The 19,134-nt window shown below is 44.6% G+C and overlaps 1 protein-coding gene across 1 annotated transcript in view; it reads right to left on the minus strand.

The window, feature by feature from the left end:
* disc1 (DISC1 scaffold protein) overlaps nt 1–19,134 on the minus strand; it is a 44,555-nt gene that overhangs the window by 19,066 nt on the left and 6,355 nt on the right. Inside the window, exons 3-9 of the mRNA XM_076285197.1 lie at nt 18,494–18,563; nt 15,684–15,837; nt 14,733–14,832; nt 11,746–11,978; nt 8,730–8,784; nt 2,388–2,490; nt 1,128–1,316 (exon numbers count right to left, since the gene is read on the minus strand). Coding sequence (XP_076141312.1) covers nt 1,128–1,316; nt 2,388–2,490; nt 8,730–8,784; nt 11,746–11,978; nt 14,733–14,832; nt 15,684–15,837; nt 18,494–18,563 — 904 coding nt within the window. The remainder of the gene's footprint in view (nt 1–1,127; nt 1,317–2,387; nt 2,491–8,729; nt 8,785–11,745; nt 11,979–14,732; nt 14,833–15,683; nt 15,838–18,493; nt 18,564–19,134) is intronic.

Here is a 19,134-nt window from a genome sequence, read left to right on the forward strand (position 1 = left end):
TGTGTGTGTATGTCTAATAAGACTGACCTGTATATCAATCAAATGTTCATCATAAGCCTGACTGACTGCTTGCTAAACCTAGAGGCAGTGCATTTCCCCCCAATACATCATGGGTAGCTGTATGGCATTATGGAGGAAGGGCAGAGGAGTGTCCACTGTGATCCGGTGTAAATGTCACCCTGCGCTCAGAGATCTCATGGTTGCAGGGCAACAGAACATTCCCACCCAGCACGACGAGAAGACTGCTCTGTGCGAGTAATCATCAGATAACAAGTTCAGCGCAACAATGCAATGTGAGCCAACAGCGCGGCCACTTCTTCGAAAAAGACAGCGGAGCTGGTGGCTAGCACGCCCCCCCCTCCTGCCCTGTCATTTTGCGGCGCTAGCGCCCCTCAAAACCGCATGCCTCCGAGAAAGGGAGACGTGACCTTTCCCAGAAGTCTCGGCGTGAGGGGAGGGTGGGTGGGGGGGCTGAAGCAACGAGGGCATGGGGGCCGACTGGTAGTGTCAAAAACGGTTAGTCTTCCCACAGAGACCATCAGTGGGAGACGTTGCACGTGCTCCTCACAAAAAGCACCACACTTCCACATCACCATTTGTATGAGTGTGTGTATGAGTGTGTGTGTGTGTGTGTGTGTGTCATATTGTGTGAAGACAGAAGATAGTTGTGTGTGTATCAGTGTTGTGCGTGTGTGTGAGAGAGAGAGAGAGAGAGAGAGAGAGTGGGGAGTGTGAATAATTGTGTACAGTATGTGTCATTGTTCCTTTCTGTGTTTGTAGGTGTACACACACACATACAAAGACTCCATAGCCTTTCATCAAAACCAAAAAGCGACGCCACATCTCTCTCATGTGCCGATTTTATCCACTTTCCCAAGAATTAAAGTTAAACAAAAGTTTACTAATACAAATGTTCCTGATTATCACACCTGTTTTCTCAGTAGCCCTATCTAGACAGTAAAAACTAAATCTAAACGATGCTCTTTACTTTTAATCGATTATTATTTGAAGCATCTGTTGGGGGGTTTTGCCATTATTGATGCTGTTTATTTTCAGTGCCATGCCTGACTAGTACCCCTACACCATGTCTCCATCCCTGAGGTGCCTGGCAGAGTGCTGCTGCTCACCGTGCTGGGCCTCACTGCGCTCCAGGTCCTGTTTGAGCTGGCTGTGCTGCTCCTTCATGCGGGCCAGGTCCTGGGAGCCGCCCCCAGTCAGGGCCTGCAGCTTCTTAGCCAGGCCCTCCAGGCGGTCCCTCTCCCCGTACACGGCCTTCATCTCCGCCTTCAGCTCCTTCGCACTGCTGAAGTCGTTCCCTGCTCCCGGGAATAGCAGACACGCACACAGACACACGCACACACACAGTCATTACACTGATGAGATAAGGAGTCCCTCACTTTAAAATGACATCACATACTGTAGGTCTTTGTAGGGAATGCTGATATCCCTGACATCCTTAAATGTATTTGGACAGCTCGGTCAGGTGGAGAAGAGATAAACACATAGTGCTGGTTCCTCCAGCCACCCGACCCTATTCAACATGTTGCTTACATTATATTGCTTTTACCCAAAAAACACCCCTCCAGTCAGAAATGTAAAGTATCACGATATAAAGTATCATGAAACATTAGCTCCTCTACATTTGCATCAGGCACACACAATCACCTTATGCAAAGAGGGGGAAATGACACGGGAAGTGTAGACTGGTTTACAGAGTCAGTATGGTATGTTTGCCAGACTATTTCTGTTTGTGTGCCCCCATGAGCAGAGGGTGACCTTTCAGGGTGGTGCATTAAGGGCATTAGAAAACCAAGACATCAACTGTGACATGCCCCAAGAGTAGGAACTGAATGAGGATATAAGATGGATGAAGAGTGAAAGTGGCCTTTTCTGTTCACTTTTCTTAAACTTAGGTCCTTGGAAACATCATGAACAGTATTTGCTTTAAAATCTTGTAAATCGTGGAGTGCATGTTGATTGGAATGTTTAATACTCTATCGTGTCAAATTTTATAATATTGTTTATATTTCTTATTTTCTACGTCTGAAAACAAGGATTTTCAAATCTGATATCAGTACAAAAGTCCAGGTAACATCAATGTTTTAGTCTTTGGTTTGAAATACAGCATGCAACACAAACATCTACAATGATACAGACTTGCATCAGACAGAGAGACAGAGAAAGGAAAGGTGAGAAGATATATAACAGGATATAACAGGAATGAAACGAGGGAAAGGCAGGTGAAGTACAGGAGATGAATGGAGAGGAGTGTAAGAGAGTAGGAGATGGCAAAGGTGGACCATTCTGAAGAGGAAGAGAGGAGGGAAAAGAGAGAGAAAGATGAGACTGAGGTGGAGTGGTAGAGGAGTGAAAGGTGGTGTACTGACCTGAGATGGCGGCCAGCTTGGCCTCATGGAGCGCCAGCAGCTGGGTCTCGCTCTCGCTCACCTTCCTCCTGAGACTGGCCCCTAACCTCTGGCTCATCACCACCTGCAGCAGCAGCAGCAGAGGGGAGAGAGAGAGGGGGAGAGAGAGGGGGGGGGAGAGAGAGGGGGGGGGAGAGAGAGGGGGAGAGAGAGGGGGGGGGAGAGAGAGAGGGGGGGAGAGAGGGAGGGGGGAGAGAGAGGGGGGGGGGAGAAAGAGAGGGAGAGAGAGGGGGGAGGAAAGAGAGGGAGAGAGAGAGGGGGGGAGAAAGAGAGGGAGAGAGAGAGATTTAACATGGGAGAGAGAGGGGGGGAGAGAGAGAGAGGGAGAGTATAGTATAAGTATATATACTTTTTTGATCCCGTGAGGGAAATTTGGATCTCTGCATTTAACCCAATCGGTGAATTAGTGAAACACAAACAGCACACAGTGAACACACAGTGAGGTGAAGCACACACTAATCCCGGCGCAGTGAGCTGCCTGCTACAACGGCGGCGCTCGGGGAGCAGTGAGGGGTTAGGTGCCTTGCTCAAGGGCACTTCAGCCGCGGCCCACTGGTCGGGGCTCGAACCAGCAACCCTCCGGTTACAAGTCCAGAGTGCTAACCAGTGGGCCACGGCTGCCCCTACAGAGGGGGGGAGAAAGAGAGGGAGAGAGAGAGATTTAACATGGGAGAGAGAGAGATTTAATATGGGAGAGAGGGAGATTTAACATGGGAGAGAGGGAGATTTAACATGGGAGATTTAACATGGGAGAGAGGGAGATTTAACAAGGGAGATTTAACATGAGAGAGAGGGAGAGGAATATGAGCACAGGGCAGAGAAGGGGAGGAAAGCGAGAGGGAGAGACAGTGTGGCATCCCTGTGGTCTTACACATGCACTGGTGACAGTAGAAGAGGGTAGTGCTAAGACTACATTAAGGAGAATATCAATAATAAACAATAATGTCAAATTAATTAACAGCCCAATTAAAATAAAACAACATTATATAAACCATAACACATAAGCGCTTAAACAACTAAGTATATGTTGAATAGGAATGTCTTTAGACCCCTCTTAAACGACCCAAAACTACCACAGGAACGGAGAGCACTGGGCAGTTCATTCCACCAACATGGAACCACTGAAGAAAAGAGTCTGGAATTAGACCCAGTTTTTATGACTGGTCGACACAACATACGCTCACCAGAAGACCGCAGTGGGCGGTTGGGGATGTAAGGCTTGATTATTGAATTAAAATAACTAGGAGCAGATCTAGTTAGTGTCCTATAGGCCAAAGTGAGAGATTTAAATTTAATTCTGGCTACTATAGGGAGCCAATGGAGAGTAACTAGGAGAGGAGTTACATGTGTCCTCTTTGGCTGATTGAAGACCAGGCGTGCTCCAGCATTTTGAATCAGCTGTAATGATCTTGTTACACAAGCGGGTAAGCCAGCTAATAGTGAATTACAATAGTCCAGCTTAGAGATGACCATGGTCTGAACAAGAAGTTGTGTGGAATCTTGTGTCAGATAAGGTCTGATCTTCCTAATGTTGTAAAGCATAAACCGGCATGATTTTGCAATAGAAGCTATATGCTCAGAGAAGTTAAGTCGGTCATCAATTACAACGCCCAAGTTTCGTGCCGATCTAGTTGGGGTCAGTGAAGTTGAGTCAAGCTGGATGTTAATCTGTTGGGGAATAGCTGTTTTAGCTGGAAACACCAAAAACTCTGTTTTTGAGAGATTAAGCTGAAGGTGCCGATCTTTCATCCAGGCTGAAATATCCTTAAGGCATGCAGAAATCCGGTGGGAAACACTAGAGTCATCAGGTGGGAAAGACAGGTAAAGTTGAGTGTCGTCTGCATAACAGTGATAGTCAAATCCATGGGAGCGAATGGTATCACCTAAGGAAGTGGTGTAAATAGAGAAAAGCAAGGGTCCTAATACTGATCCCTGAGGCACACCTGTGGTGAGGGCATGAGACTTAGATACCTGTCCCTGCCAAGACACGTTGAAAGAACGCCCTTTAAGGTAAGATTCAAACCAGTCAAGAGCTTTTCCAGAAATTCCCAGTTCAGATAGTATAGATAGGAGAATGTCATGGTTAACAGTATCAAAGGCTGCAGATAAATCTAGTAGAATTAATACTGATGACTGAGCAGAGGACTTAGCTACTCTCAATGCTTCAGTCACAGACAGAAGAGCAGTTTCAGTAGAATGACCACTCTTGAAACCAGACTGCATAGGGTCTAGTAGATTATTCTGATGAAGAAAGTCACAAACTTGCTTGAAGACCACTTTCTCCAAAACCTTTGACAAGAAAGGAAGAAGGGAGACAGGTCTGTAGTTCTTCACCTCAGTTGGATTAAGTGCACTTTTCTTTAGCAGAGGTGTAACCCTAGCCTGTTTAAAAGAATAAGGAACTATTCCAGAACTGAGAGAAGCATTAAATACATGTGTGACTGCTGGTAGAACAGCGGGTGAGATAGACTGTAGAAGAGTGGACGGGACAGGATCTAATGGGCATGTTGTTGGACGACATCGCTGAAGCAATTGAGAGACTGCTTCCTCATCAAGAGGAGAGAAAGAGTCAAATGATGGGGTCATACTAACACAAGGCAAAGCCCTCCTTATAGGAGCATCAAACTGAGCACTTATTTTAGCAACTTTTTCAGTGAAAAATGTTGCAAAGTCATTTGCTGACAGTGAAGTAGTTGATGGTGGTGGTGGAGGATTGAGGAGAGATTTGAAAGTAGAAAAAAGTTGTCTACTGTCAGTGGCGCTCTCAATCTTGCTTTGATAGAATGCCTTTTTTGCAAGTGTAACAGTGGATGAAAAGGATGACAGCAAAGACTGGTAGTTACTAAGATCATTTCCATCTTTGGATTTACGCCATTTCCTCTCAGCAGCTCTAAGTTCCTTTCGTACTTGATGGAGAGAAAGATCGTACAGGGCGCTCATTTCAATTTTGCAAAGAGCAAATTGTTAAGTCTAACTAAAGCTAATTTAATTACTAGACAAAATCAATTTGCTAATTCAACACCATGGTCAAGACCTTAACTGGTTTAGACATTGATGAGTCAGCCCAGTGCTCCCAGATGCCACATGATGGCTTTCGTTCATGCCCAAGAACTTTGCTTGATAAGAGTTGGCACTTTGCCTGTCATTTAGGGCCCATATTCTTTAAATAGGTTCACTGATGCACTGTTCTCTTAGTCCCTCTCTCATGAACACACACACACACACACAGACACACACACACACACACACACACACAGAGACAGACACACACACACACACACACACACACACACACACACACACAGGAACAAAAACTGGCTCAGTCCAAAACTGAACGGACATGTTGATGCCAACAGGCAGTGTTCACATATACCTAACACACATTACACAACACATCAAAGAATGGAATGTCTAAGGATTTGCAGCATCACTAAGACAAAATGTCAAAAGCAGACAGGGTCTGAACAGAGTCATTCTAGCGTGCAACCCTGATGCTTCTAAACCCCACTGCCTATTGCTCAACTCAACGCCCAGGAGTTTCCCCTCCCACACTACCTTACCTACACCTTTCCTAACTCAGGAACAGCAACCAAAAGGTGATTCCCATGTCAAAGTCAAAGTTCCCCTGAAACCTCTGTGTCTCCATTTCTCTTTGATTTTCTCTTCCCCTTCTAAAACTCTGGGTGGAGTGACAGTCGTGAAGCTGAGCTCTGGACTAGGCGCTAAGCTGCTGGGCTCCTAGCTGTCTTCTTCCACAGTTCACCCGGCACACAAACTTACTAATGAGGACGGAGCTGGGGGTTGCTGTAAGCGCCATTGTATAAGGCAGTGAATCTAAACTGCTTCTACAATCTGGCAGCTGCTGTGAAAGGTGTGAAAGATGCTCTCAGAACAAGGTAAAGGAGATGAGGAGAACAAGGTTTCTCTGTCTGACATTTGATTTGCATAATGCATGTCACTGGGCTGCCATTGTGGCTTGCCTGCTAATGTTGCTTATGGTACACAGCATCCTAGGTGTTTCATTGGCTTTAAAGGCACAGTGCTGGTGAAATGTCACTGGACCTGCAGGTGGTCTGTTCACTCTATACTTCAACACACACACACACACGCACACACACACACACACACACACACACACACACACACACACACACACACACACACACACACACATACACAGAGAAAGAGAGAGAGAGGAACCTCTTCGCTACTACTTTTATCACATGTTCTAACCTTTCTGCCTTTAAAACAGCTCCCTCATAAACAGACTTTATCCACAGAATAGATTTGTTCTGCTACTTTATCCACAGAAGAGTTTTTTAATGGAATTGCTACTTCTGCCACCCCCGTCCTGAAAGCACAGCTGCAGCACCCCAGTTTCAGAAGCTTACATGCTGTTTGATAAGACATGATTCATTATTAAAGAATTCTAATGATGATGAATGTATTGATGTAGCTCTCTCTCTCTCTCTCTCTCTCTCTCTCTCTCTCTCTTTCGTCCTCTCTCCTCCATCAATCTCCTTTTTTCTTGCTCCTCAATATCAGCATGCTCTACAGAAAATTCATTTGAAATGTAAAATGAAAATTGTAAACTCCCAGAATAAGGGATAAGCATCACTGATGTGTAACCTTGCATCACTGCTGGGAGCATGTTAGTCTCAAAGACCCTCCACACGGGCATTGGCACTGAATGGCACTAAAGCATCCTGTAGCAGAGCAGAAGCATCTCTGAACACTCGCCAGATAGACCATCGTTCAGCCATCTGATAGCAGGTTTCCGGAGGGCAGGGTGACATTGTGCCATTCCCACGCTGTGGCTTTCTCCACCCCCTCACGCCCCTCATCCCTGTCAGAGGGACTTTTCTTATCCACACACAAGCACACACACACACACACACACACACACACACACACACACACACACACACACACACACACACACACACGTGGATGTGCACATACACAACCTCCCTTGGAGATCCCTGCTGCTGTTATTTCAGGCTGCATTTCACCACACCACTATATCTCTATCACACATAGGTACTCTGGCACACACACAGAGGGAAAAAGTTACACCAAACATTCATACACATTCATTTACACTTCCATAGACACACATGCGCGTGCATACACACACACACACACACACACACACACACACACACAGAAAATGAACACCTGAGGTCATGACAGCTTAAGTGACAATTTTGCAATGCCCGCGCGACTGGAGGCAGCTCATATCGCTGCAGTGTCTCATGGGGTAGTGGGCCGGGCTTGGCAAGACGATGCTCAGTGCCACGGCAACCACACTCCCAGGACCTGCTGTGGAATCCTGCTGTCGTCAAGGTGACACTTCAGATTCCAGCCTCCCCCGAAAAAAAAAACAATCCTCCCTTCAAATACTTTTTATTCCCCCCGCAGTAAAGTCATACAGAGACAATGCCTATAAAATGAACATACTGTGCCTTGTGTTAGTGGGTAGGCTGTTCCCTCACACTGACAGTACGGCATGCATGATGCATACAAGAATCACAGATGTCAGATCAGTCACTAGTTATTTATCCTGTCCTTGTTCATACAAGTCCGTCCATACTGCTCTTGCATTAGCATTAAGACCTCTCTCTAGAAGCTAGTTTGTTCCATGCTGATGATGTGAGACACTAATGACATCACATCGGCGGGTTGGGGGCTGAGTCTGTCTGTCCTTGGTGACATTTTGGTTGCCTGGGAAAGTGACATCATGTCACTGCTGGCAGCTGATCATGTGATCTGACGTATTAGCTTAGAACGGGATCAGCATCAGAGAGAGGTCGGCCGCAGAGCCTTGGAGTCTTGGACACCAGAGGTCTCATTTAAACAGAGCCAGCATGGTTAAGCCGCTCAGAGCAACACAGTGCTGGGACACCAGTGATGAACAACCAGCGACACAGTGGTTCATAGGGTTCCCTAATGTGGGTTAAGCTGGTGGCCATGCTGCTAGGTTTGAACGGTGAGGACCCATGAGGTTGAAGATGTGAATATTTGCTGCATCTTGACAACAAAGAAACTAACCTGGACAGCAGTTTTTATGATCAGACTCATCATGTCAGAGAAAGGGACGCCATGGGTGGGTACCATTTCAGGACACACACACACACACACACACACACACACACACACACACACACACACACACACACACACACACACATCAAGGTACATTTGTAGTGTGAATAAAATGAACGAGTAATTTGAAAAACCAAAATGAGTGGGAATGGTGTTGAGGATAATAGCCATGATGGCTGAAAGGAGATTGACTCTTACTTTGGCTGTGGCTTCCTTAATGGACAGGCTCAGTGCCTGCTCCTGCTCCTGGAGTCTGCAACAACAGAGAAGAGGAACAAGACAGTGTATTGAATTTGCACGAGTCACTTTAAATTTGCTGCCCGACATTACCCAAAATACAAAAATCCTTCCTGCTAGAGGAAATGTTCCCACTCAGTAAATGTCAGCAGCTCCCATTTGGGCTTTTGTGTTATTGGAGTGCCTCACCGACCAGGTTTGGCAGACAAAATAATGGACCGGTTTGCTCTTGTGAGGAAAAAAATGATGATGAAGAGGCAGCGGATAATATACACAGAAGAGAGGAAAATAATAAGACAAAGAACAAGAGATACATCCAAACATAGTACCCAGACATCAACCTTAAACATAATATGAAAAAGAATGACCACACCATGGCCAAAATCATTGGCAAGAAAGGAAATTGAAGGAATGCCTCCAAGCTCCCTTTTTGGTGGGCGAGTGCCAGCCATTGGAACAGCTGTAGTGCTGTCTGTTTAACAAATTCACAATAACAAAGGGATAATGAACATGATTAATAAGGCTGCCTGCTAGACAACACAGTCTGGCAGGGAAAGAGCAGAGACTCTGGGGCCCCAGCTGGACAAAGCTGGGGAAACACTGTCTCCACTTGGCTAAGACCGGTACTGCCTCCCCAGAAAAGCCAAACCTGCACAAGCTAAATCTTACTCTTCTACAGGTAGCTTGTTAATGATACGGTAACTGGGCACGTTTTTTTACTCCGATTGCCGTGGTGAGAACCTGTCAAATATCAAATGTCAGAGAGACACCAGGGGTCATGGCACACAGACAACCCGCTGACAGCCATAAACAGTCATCTCCATTTCCCCGCCGGAGGAGGAAAATGGCCAAGATTGCTTTCCATTACGCCTGCTCCGAGGCCATTAACTCAGGCTGGCATGTGCGAAAGAATTAATTTGCATCTGAGGAACAAATAATAAAAATTCATGGCGATGGTGACAGAAGCCACAGGAAGGTTCAATTTCATTTGCCAGCCAGGTAGGACAGGTGAGGAGGAGGTGCAGGGTGAACAGATAGGAAGGAGGGACACAGAGAAAGAGATAGAAATAAAGAGAAAGGCTGAGAGAGAATGAGAGCTGAGAGAGAAAAGAGAAAGAGAAAGAGAGAGAGAGAGGGAGAGATGGAAAGAACAACCTGACCCAATATTATTTCCATCAAACTTCAAACAAACTGCTCCAGCCCCAGCCCACTTCTATCAACTGAGCTGGATAAAAAGAAATCTCATTTCTAAAACTGTGTCCGGAAAATAAATCACTGTCACTGAAGGCCCCAGTTTTTGAGGTAACGGCTGTTTTCTGCCATTTAAAGGGTGTGTGTGTGTGTGTGTGTGTGTGTGTGTGTGTGTGTGTGTGTTTATCCTCTTTCTAGCTCCCTGGCTTTTTCAAGGATCAAACCACACTTGCACATGACACCAGGAAATCTATTTCTCCAGAGCATCTGGGTCACTCAGCAAGAGGAGGACAATGAAAGCAGTCCAACTCACTGCAGTCAAGGGCTTGCATTATCATGAGAAAATTAGACAATCTTTTGCTCTCCCGATGCAGAAGCGATGGATTACACACTGCTATACCAGCATTCTAATTCACTAGGGGATTTCTCATACAGAGCACAGAGCTCAGGGTAATCATGTAAATGCCTGCTACATACAGATGCAGCAAAGTCTTAAGAGTGAACTTTCTACAGTAATAAAAGAGGCAATCTCTGCAGAAGGTCTTGCATCAGTCGCCTGATGGAGGGTCCCTGATGCTGGCCATTATTAACCCCCACCTCAGACTGAGGAAATGTCACAGATGATATCGTTAAAACGCCGGCTAATGCAGCACTGGCAAGTGCATGGATTAGCTTTAAATGTCAGTCTGGGTGATGACTCTGAGATAACAGCAAAGTGGAGGCCACAAACAATAAAAACAGAGGGGGGGGGTCACTAATCTTTTTTTTTTCAGTTTTTTCTGCTTGCATCTATTCATCTTCTTCTCCACACAACCATTCAACAATATTCAGACCTGGACTGAATATATCACATCAAATCCACAATATCCAATGCGGGCTAAAGACCCTCCTGTACATTGTCCTTATCATGGGTTGCTATGATATGTATTTTCACAGCTCAGTGCTGCCCTCTGGCTGTGAAGGCTTTGGACAATCACCGTCCAGATCCAATTCAATAGGATTTCACTATATATTAATCAGTCTCATGAGCTAGCATTTTGTCGCTACACCACTTTATCTCTAGGCCTATTCTATTTCTCACTCTCAGCTTCTCTCTCTATAACATCAGGAGGTGAAACAGTAGAGCAGACCAGAGACTTTCTAATGAGGAGACAAAGGACTCAAAAAATCCTCCATAAAAAATGCATGGGGTAGTTTGTAATGCCAATATGGCAGTTGTCTACACATATCCCACCCCTTCCGCGGCAAAAAAGTCGACATGTGAATACATTGTGCCAATCATGTAAGTAGAGGGACTTGCCTAAAATGACTTTGAGCAGACTCTTTATCAAGAGCAGAGGTTCTCAACCTTTTTTGGGGGCTAAGGCACACCAAAGGCCAACACAAAATGCCAAGGCACACTGACTTATAGTAACTGATTATGATAAATGTCACATACATTATTATAGGCTATATCAGCCAGGTGTTTATTCTCATATGCCCATGTTTTGCTGCTCTTATAATGTTACTGTTAATACACTGCACATATCCCTACTGTGAATCATGCCAATTGCTTAACTGTATACTACTGTCCACACTGCACAATTATGTCATATACTGTTTAAACTGCACTACCTGTCTATACTGTTCACATATTTCCGTACAGCACACCAGCAAGAACCACTGATCTTATCTCTAGAGCCAGTGCCCATTCCTGACCTCAGGCTCAAGCTGTGCCTTCCCCACACCAGTTCTGCCTGCTCTCTGGCACCCTCTGGTGGTAAAGTGGCCAAGTGCAGGGCCTCACCTGTGGAGCAGAGGTGGCGATGAGAGGCAGATGTGCATGCGGTGCTGTGAGCTGAGCAGGTCCTCCAGAGCGCGGCCCATCTGCCGGAGGTGCGCCGGGGTGCAGCTGCGCAGCACAGGCCCCTCCACCTCCTCCAGCTCCTGCTGCTGCTCCTCACAGGCGATCCGTTCGTCCAGAGCCGCGCTGCGCTCCTCCAGCTCAGCCAGCCGCGCTCGCAGTTCACAGACCTCAGCCTGACCCAGAGCGAGAGCAAGAGAGAGAGTGAAAATGAGAGAGTAACACCGAATTAAAGATGGGAGGGACTGACAAAGAATGAGGACAAGGCAAGGGGACAACAATGAACAGCAAAGCAACTTGGGATTAAGTGCCTTGCTTAATGGTGGCAGCCGGGAATTGAACCCACAACTTTTGTGGCTCCTTAGCCACTACACTACCACTGCCCCAATAAAATAAGTAGGGCATTTGACTTGTGACACTTTCTTTTTAAAACTTAAAGCAACACCAAAGAGTTTTTTGTACCTTAAAATAATGTTTCCAAAATCGTTTCAGTGGTTCATCAACTCGTAATAGGGTGAACGGCACTTTCTGCATTCTCTTCGCGCCCCTCTATCGGCTATAACCGTACTATGTAAGTTTGCCGGATCGGGTAGCGGATCTGTAGTTCAATAGAATGAGACATGAGAAACTACAAATTTGACTTGCATCTGATGTCGCAATACATCGTACTATCATAAAATCATGCAACATATTCTACATTGTCTGGCTGGTGCTGGATAAACAAATAGTGCGTGTGACAGAGGAAAAGTTCTTTGGTGTTGCTTTAATGAAAAAGGAAGTCATAGAATACATTTTTGGGCAGCCGTGGCCTACGGGTTAGCGCTTCGGACTTGTAACCGGAGGGTTGCCAGTTCGAACCCCGACGGGTGAAGTGCCCTTGAGCAAGGCACCTAATCCCTCACTGCTCCCTGAGCGCCGCTGTTGTTGCAGGCAGCTCACTGCGCCGGGATTAGTGTGTGCTTCACCTCACTGTGTGTTCACTGTGTGCTGTGTGTGTTTCACTAATTCACGGATTGGGATAAATGCAGAGACCAAATTTCCCTCACGGGATCAAGAGTATATATACCTATAGAATACTGCTAGAAAGTTCATAGATACTGTACTTTTATTAAAGAAGTTGAATATAAACTAAGATAAACCACCAAAAGATGCTTTTGTATTTATCATTTTACTCAACATACATAAATAGGAAGTGTGCTGTAAGTAAAGGTTAAAAAGGATAAAATCATAACATCAGAACATAATAGGGAATGGTAAGGAGGAAGTTAAGCTCATAAACAGTCAGCTGTCATAAGTCTCGTGTGCCGTAAACATGAAGCATTAGCACACAGTATCAATGCTTTACACAGATCGGCCACCCCTCCTCTCAGCAAGCTTTTAACAGAGCAGTACAGTACAATAATCGCACAGGCCAGCACTCCTCTGGAGATTTCTCAGTTTTATTCTTAGAGCACTGGATTTTATGATAGAGTGTAATTCTGGCATGATGAAGTACTCAAAAAGAGTATTTTTATAACAGCCTTAAGCTACATAAGTTTCAGTAATTCAGCTAATCAAATTGACTTGATTTAATTGCTGCCGACCACCTAGTCTCCAGGCATAGATGCTTTGACTTGCGTTTTAATGAACTGACCGTAAGACCTGCCCTTGCTATTATGGCATTCAGTAACTAACTGACCCTAAACCAGGGGTGTCAAACTCATTTTGGTTCAGGGGCCACATACAGCCCATCTGATCTCAAGTGGGCCGGACCAGTGAAATAATTGCAAAACATTCTTTGACAACTCCAAATCTCCAGCTTAGTTTTTTTTAGTAGGCTATGCTTTACCCTTCAGCCTACATTTGTAGCCTACATAATCACAAGGGATATATTCGATTATTACACATTTATTCAGAGAGGCCAATGAAATTGAAATAAAATGCATTTCACTCATAAACAACTGGTTTATTTTTATAGTTGAGTGGATAGGCCTACATTTTTACATCTGACCACCTGAACCAACTCACCACACTAAACTCAAGTGGGAGCTATGAAGAAAGTTAACATCCTGCCTTAAAAATGTAAATGTGCAAATGTATGAAAAATAAAATGAATTTAACAAACATAAGTTACCAGTGCATGAGAAATACGATCAACTGATACGATTAGGTTACATCAGATCAAATCATTTTGTAGGCTAGGTGGCGGTGCTGTGTAATAGGCTATCCACCATAAAGGCCAGATCCTGCACCCATTCCGGGCATTTAAATTGCTACTGGTCTGCCTTTTTTCTCCAAGAACTGTCCAATTTCCTCTCGTAGTTCAAAGAAACGCTTTAGTACGGCACCTCGGCTTAACCACCGTACTACAGCGTGGTATGGTAAGCCAGACAGAATGCCATTATCACTAAGAAAACAGTCAAACTGACCGTGAGTCAGACCTCGCGACCTGATTAAATTTACAGTTTGCACAACCACACTTTAACATGATCCAAGTTTAGTGTTTTACAACACAACACTTCCTGGTGCAAAATACAATAAAATGCCCAAACATCTTGTCCTCCGTTTGCAGGCTGCGCTTTGTCTCTGAATTTTGTCGCAACGCCTGCTTTTCTCCCGACAATGTAGCCAAACTGACAGCACAGGACCAGTCAACTCCGAACTTTTTTTTTGTTTTTTGGCTGCGCCTATCGGCTGAATTGAGCATTTCGGTTATTTTTTTGAAAATTCATAACTCCTCACAGGAATGGGCTAGAGATTTTTTTTTTTTTTTTGACATCGTCAGAAATGTATTCTCTACAAGTCTGGGCCGGATTAAACAATCTAGCGGGCCGCATCCGGCCCGCGGGCCGTATGTTTGACACCCCTGCCCTAAACAGTGAATGTGCCTTCACAGAGTCCGCCCAGGGACCTTTCAATTATGGTAGTGACCTGAATAGTCTTGAACTCACCTCGATGAGCTGCTTCTCCTGAAGCAAATGCTCCTTCCTCCGTTGGGGACTCTCTGCACTGCTCGGAGCGTCCAGACATCCAGACGTCTCTGCCATATCCCTTGAGGAGATGAAAGGAACGTTTTGTTTTGTTGGTGCTGATGTGTTTGTGTCTTTATGGAAGATGAATGGTTCCTATTCTTATTATTCCTATTTTTATTTGAAAAATAAACCCATGGCTATGTTTTGTGCTTTCCTTGCTGCTCTTTGCCTTAAGAAATACGCAGGAAGGTCAACCAGTATTTGGGCATGAAACTATAGCTCAAACAGAGTTCAGGAAAATACAGTCAAGACCAAGACTCACTGTGAAGAATATGGCTGCAAATAGACTTTATCTATGCACAGATTTGGCCAAATCTGAACTGAGGGTTCAGACACTTACATCAGAAAGGAAAACATAACACACACACACACACACACACACACACACACACACACACACACACACACACACACACACACACACACACACACACAGAGACAATGGAACCCGACGGTGGGTCCTCTCACATGCCATTCCAGCAGAGAGACCAGAGCAGGACTCCACCTGACTTCCTTCCTGCTTTAAAGCCTATTTTTAGACAGCCTCCTACTGGTGCTGCTCTTTACTATCATACAAGAGGACTCAAACAGCTTTGGTCTGTACATTACCTGTATGAAATTGTTCTCAAATGTATAGACCAGTGTGAGTTTAATTAGCTCTGTTTCTAAATTAGCATCAATAGTGTCTGTAGTCCAGAGTGTTCGACACGGAAACATACAACTAGCTGATTCTCTGTAATGTGCACAAATTATTTACAAACGCTTATGTACAACTAATTATACAGCAGATTGTATTGTAACTGTATTCTGATGTGGTGAATGTGGTGGGGCATGTATGCAAGAAGGGAGCATGTGGAGACGAAGACTGACCTGCATTCTGCATTTGTCCTCTGGAGGGCGCTGTTCACAGCTGTGCAGAGCCGGTCCAGGAGGCCACACACGGCTGGGTGTCTGGAGGGGAGGCCCGGCTGGAGGGAAGCCCGTTCTCTCCTCAGCTCCTCCAACTTTTTCCCAAAGCGCTCCGCTAGGAATACGACATGCCACTTTATGTTAATGTCTCTCAAATCAGTTGCGGTGGATTTTTTAGGAAATACAATACTGTGTTGACCACTTTAGGAGAAGTTATGAATCTCTACAGACTGACTATAACATTTACACTAACACATAGCCAAATATTCAAGCACTCTCTCTCTCGCTCTCTCGCACACACATGCACACATGTGCACACATAAACACACACACGCGCGCACACACACACACACACACACACACACACACACACACACACACACACACACACACACACACACACACACACACACACACACACACACACACCTACAGTACAGTGCACACCTTTGTACCAGATAAATGCTCCCTTTGGCAGCCATTCATTCTCTTCGAACCAGACTACTTGAGTGGTTCCAAAACAGTCCGGAACTCAATTACTATGTTCAGTTCACCATTTCTGTGGTTTCAACAGCCAATATGCCTATTGGGGTGTCTCAAGGCTGCCTGTTCTGAAAGCATTCCACATTGGAAACTGAGCACCTCTATAATATTTTGCATCCTTTTAAGGTACATTATCCAACTAACATTCTTGTATCAATGCAATCATATCTGCTTGAGCAGATGTTGTGGCTTTGCTTAGGCTAAGATTGGCCTGCACTGTGAGCCCACTTCCTGTTTTGAAATAGAAATAAATATCATAGCTGTGCACTTACAACCAAACAAAGCAATATCTGTCACTCTATGATGTTATAAACACTGATCTATACTCAGTGGTTAGGTACAGTATTGTGCTTCACTGAGGGGGTTGGTATGTGTTTCTGCAACCTCATCGAAAAACCTGATTTCACAAGGTCACAAGACCACAGTTCGATATAGGAGGGAAGCCTGCAAAACAAAACAGACCTGACCTACTTATTATGCCCTTAGATAGTTCCGGGCCTCAGAAAAAACTCAAACAATTTATCCCTGTCACGGGATCTTCCTTTTAAAAATGGTGACATGTGGGACAAATGTGGGTCAAAGACATGCCTTAGTCCATAAGACAGACAGTGAGATGTTAGGATATGGGACAAGAACAGATAGGAGAATCAAATATCTTACTGATAAGACCTCTACTTTATTTTTTATTAATCATTAATTATTAATTTTGTGTCATAAGAGAACACTCAAAGACTTTCAAAGATGGTGACAAACTACAGACTAAAGTCAGTAATAGGCAAGAAAGGTGAGTTCATGTCGACATGAAAGCTAATTTTAGAGCTTTTCACATGATGAGAGAGAGAGAGCAGGGAGGGATGGAGAGAGAACCTGTGTGTGATCACACTGGCCAGTGGCAAGCGGCAGGTTTCCTATTGTTTTCTGTGGTTTAGCAGCAAAACGATGGCAGCGCTAGCATGGAACAAGCTGAGCGTTGAACTTGGCACAGCTTTCAAAGCGCAACGCGAGAGTATTCAATTCAAACCGTTTGTGTTACTTAGGAACGAGATAGAACTTATTATGGTCTGAGCGTTGCGTTACGCTTGCCGCTACCGCCCTGTTTTTTCCAGTGTGATCCCCGCCTTAGTGCAGTGGTCACATAGTAAGTATGTATAAGTATATACTCTTGATCCCATGAGGGAAATTTGGTCTCTGCATTTATCCCAATCCGTGAATTAGTGAAACACACAGTGAAAACACACTAACCCAGAGCAGTGAGCTGCCTGCTACAGCGACGCTCAGGGAGCAGTGAGGGGTTAGGTGCCTTTCTCAAGGGCACCTCTGCCGTGCATGTGAGCATGGGAGAGCGGTGCTTAACCACTTCCCCCGCCCACATTTTTCCTACTGGTCGGGGATCGAACCCAAAACCCTTCGGTTACAAGCCCAAAGCCCTAACCAGTAGGCCACGGCTGCCCCAACAGATCTCACATCTCACATCTCAGAGGTGCAAAGAGGGAGAGCAGATGTGATGTGATGTGATGTCGGTTTGTCTCACTCTTACATGGTGCTGATGGACAGACAGATAGACAGATCTGGGACAGCACACAGCAGAGTATATTCTGCTCAGGTTCTAACCACTACAGTGAGTCCGCCACTTGCCCCCCCCCCCCCCCCCCATTCACCAAGTGACAGTAATCAATATAGTTATGGTTTGAGAGCTGTGGGGGTTTTCTATTCCATCTGAACTTAAGATCTGTTTTGTTTTTGATGCATTCCACATGATGTGAAGATACATTAAATGGATATGGGTATATAAGAATGTCTGCAAGTGAGTCTGCTCTCACAAATGAACACTGTACGTATATGTGTGTGAATATGTGTGTGCGTGTTAGGGGTACAGTGTGTTGTAGAGAGAAAGCGAGGTTAATCTGACCCTGCATCAGTGTCACTTGTTCGTGAAATGCATCAAGGCGTGAGCAATGTCAGCAAAACCACACAAAAGCAGTCATCAATTTTCTCTCAGTCACGCTCATAAAGAACACCCAGAGAGCTAAAATGACCTTATATGGAAAAGGTTTAGGACTAAGCCATTCGTTTCCAAGGTCATGTACTGACAGATGTTGTTGAGGTGCTGAAGTTTTCTTTAGAATTATTCAACCTTCAGTCCATAAAGTTTATAAACTGCCTTTAGCATCATATACTAATAAGTCATTTAGCAAATACTAAATAAAGAGATCTTAAGTGGGTTTTACCTGAATCATAGTCGTCATCCAGCACGGCCTTCTGCTGTAGTCTCTGAAGTTTCAACATCATGGATTCAACCTACAACATAATCAGATTTAAATGATCAAGCACTCAAACATGGTTTCATGTTCATGTATAACAATCAACTTATATTTAAGGGCATTCCATGCTAAATAAAGATTGTATGTCTCAGAAAAACAACTTCTACTTCTAAAGTTAAATATTTATTTCACATATCACCACGGCCAGTTATTTTTCAAGGGCAGCTTTCCCCACTGGATTTCTCTCTCTACAGAGGAAATGGCTGGGAGTGTCTGTCCCATGTTCAGCAAGCATGATGACAGCAATACCTCAACAATACAAATGTTAAAACGGTTTCATGACATAATGACTAGTTTCACATTTTTTAACAATTGCATTTCTGTCATGTTCATTAAAATATGGTTAGAAACTTTTCATAAAGAAACAATAAAATAGTGTGCATGTGAGGGCATTATGCTTTAATATTCCAATATTATAGTAGGGTTTTGTGAACCATTTGAAAGCCTTCACAATGAACTTGTTGGCTGGTTATCCACGCCGTGTAAAGGAGTTTTCCAAAATGGCTAAATACTTTTCATAAAGAAACAATAAAATAGTGTGCATGTGA

Source organism: Alosa pseudoharengus, unplaced genomic scaffold (genome assembly GCF_046254945.1).
Source record: "Alosa pseudoharengus isolate Yale_2024_CS ecotype anadromous, Long Island Sound unplaced genomic scaffold, YU_APseudo_1.1 YU_APseudo_1.1_scf_15, whole genome shotgun sequence".
NCBI lineage: Eukaryota > Metazoa > Chordata > Actinopteri > Clupeiformes > Clupeidae > Alosa > Alosa pseudoharengus.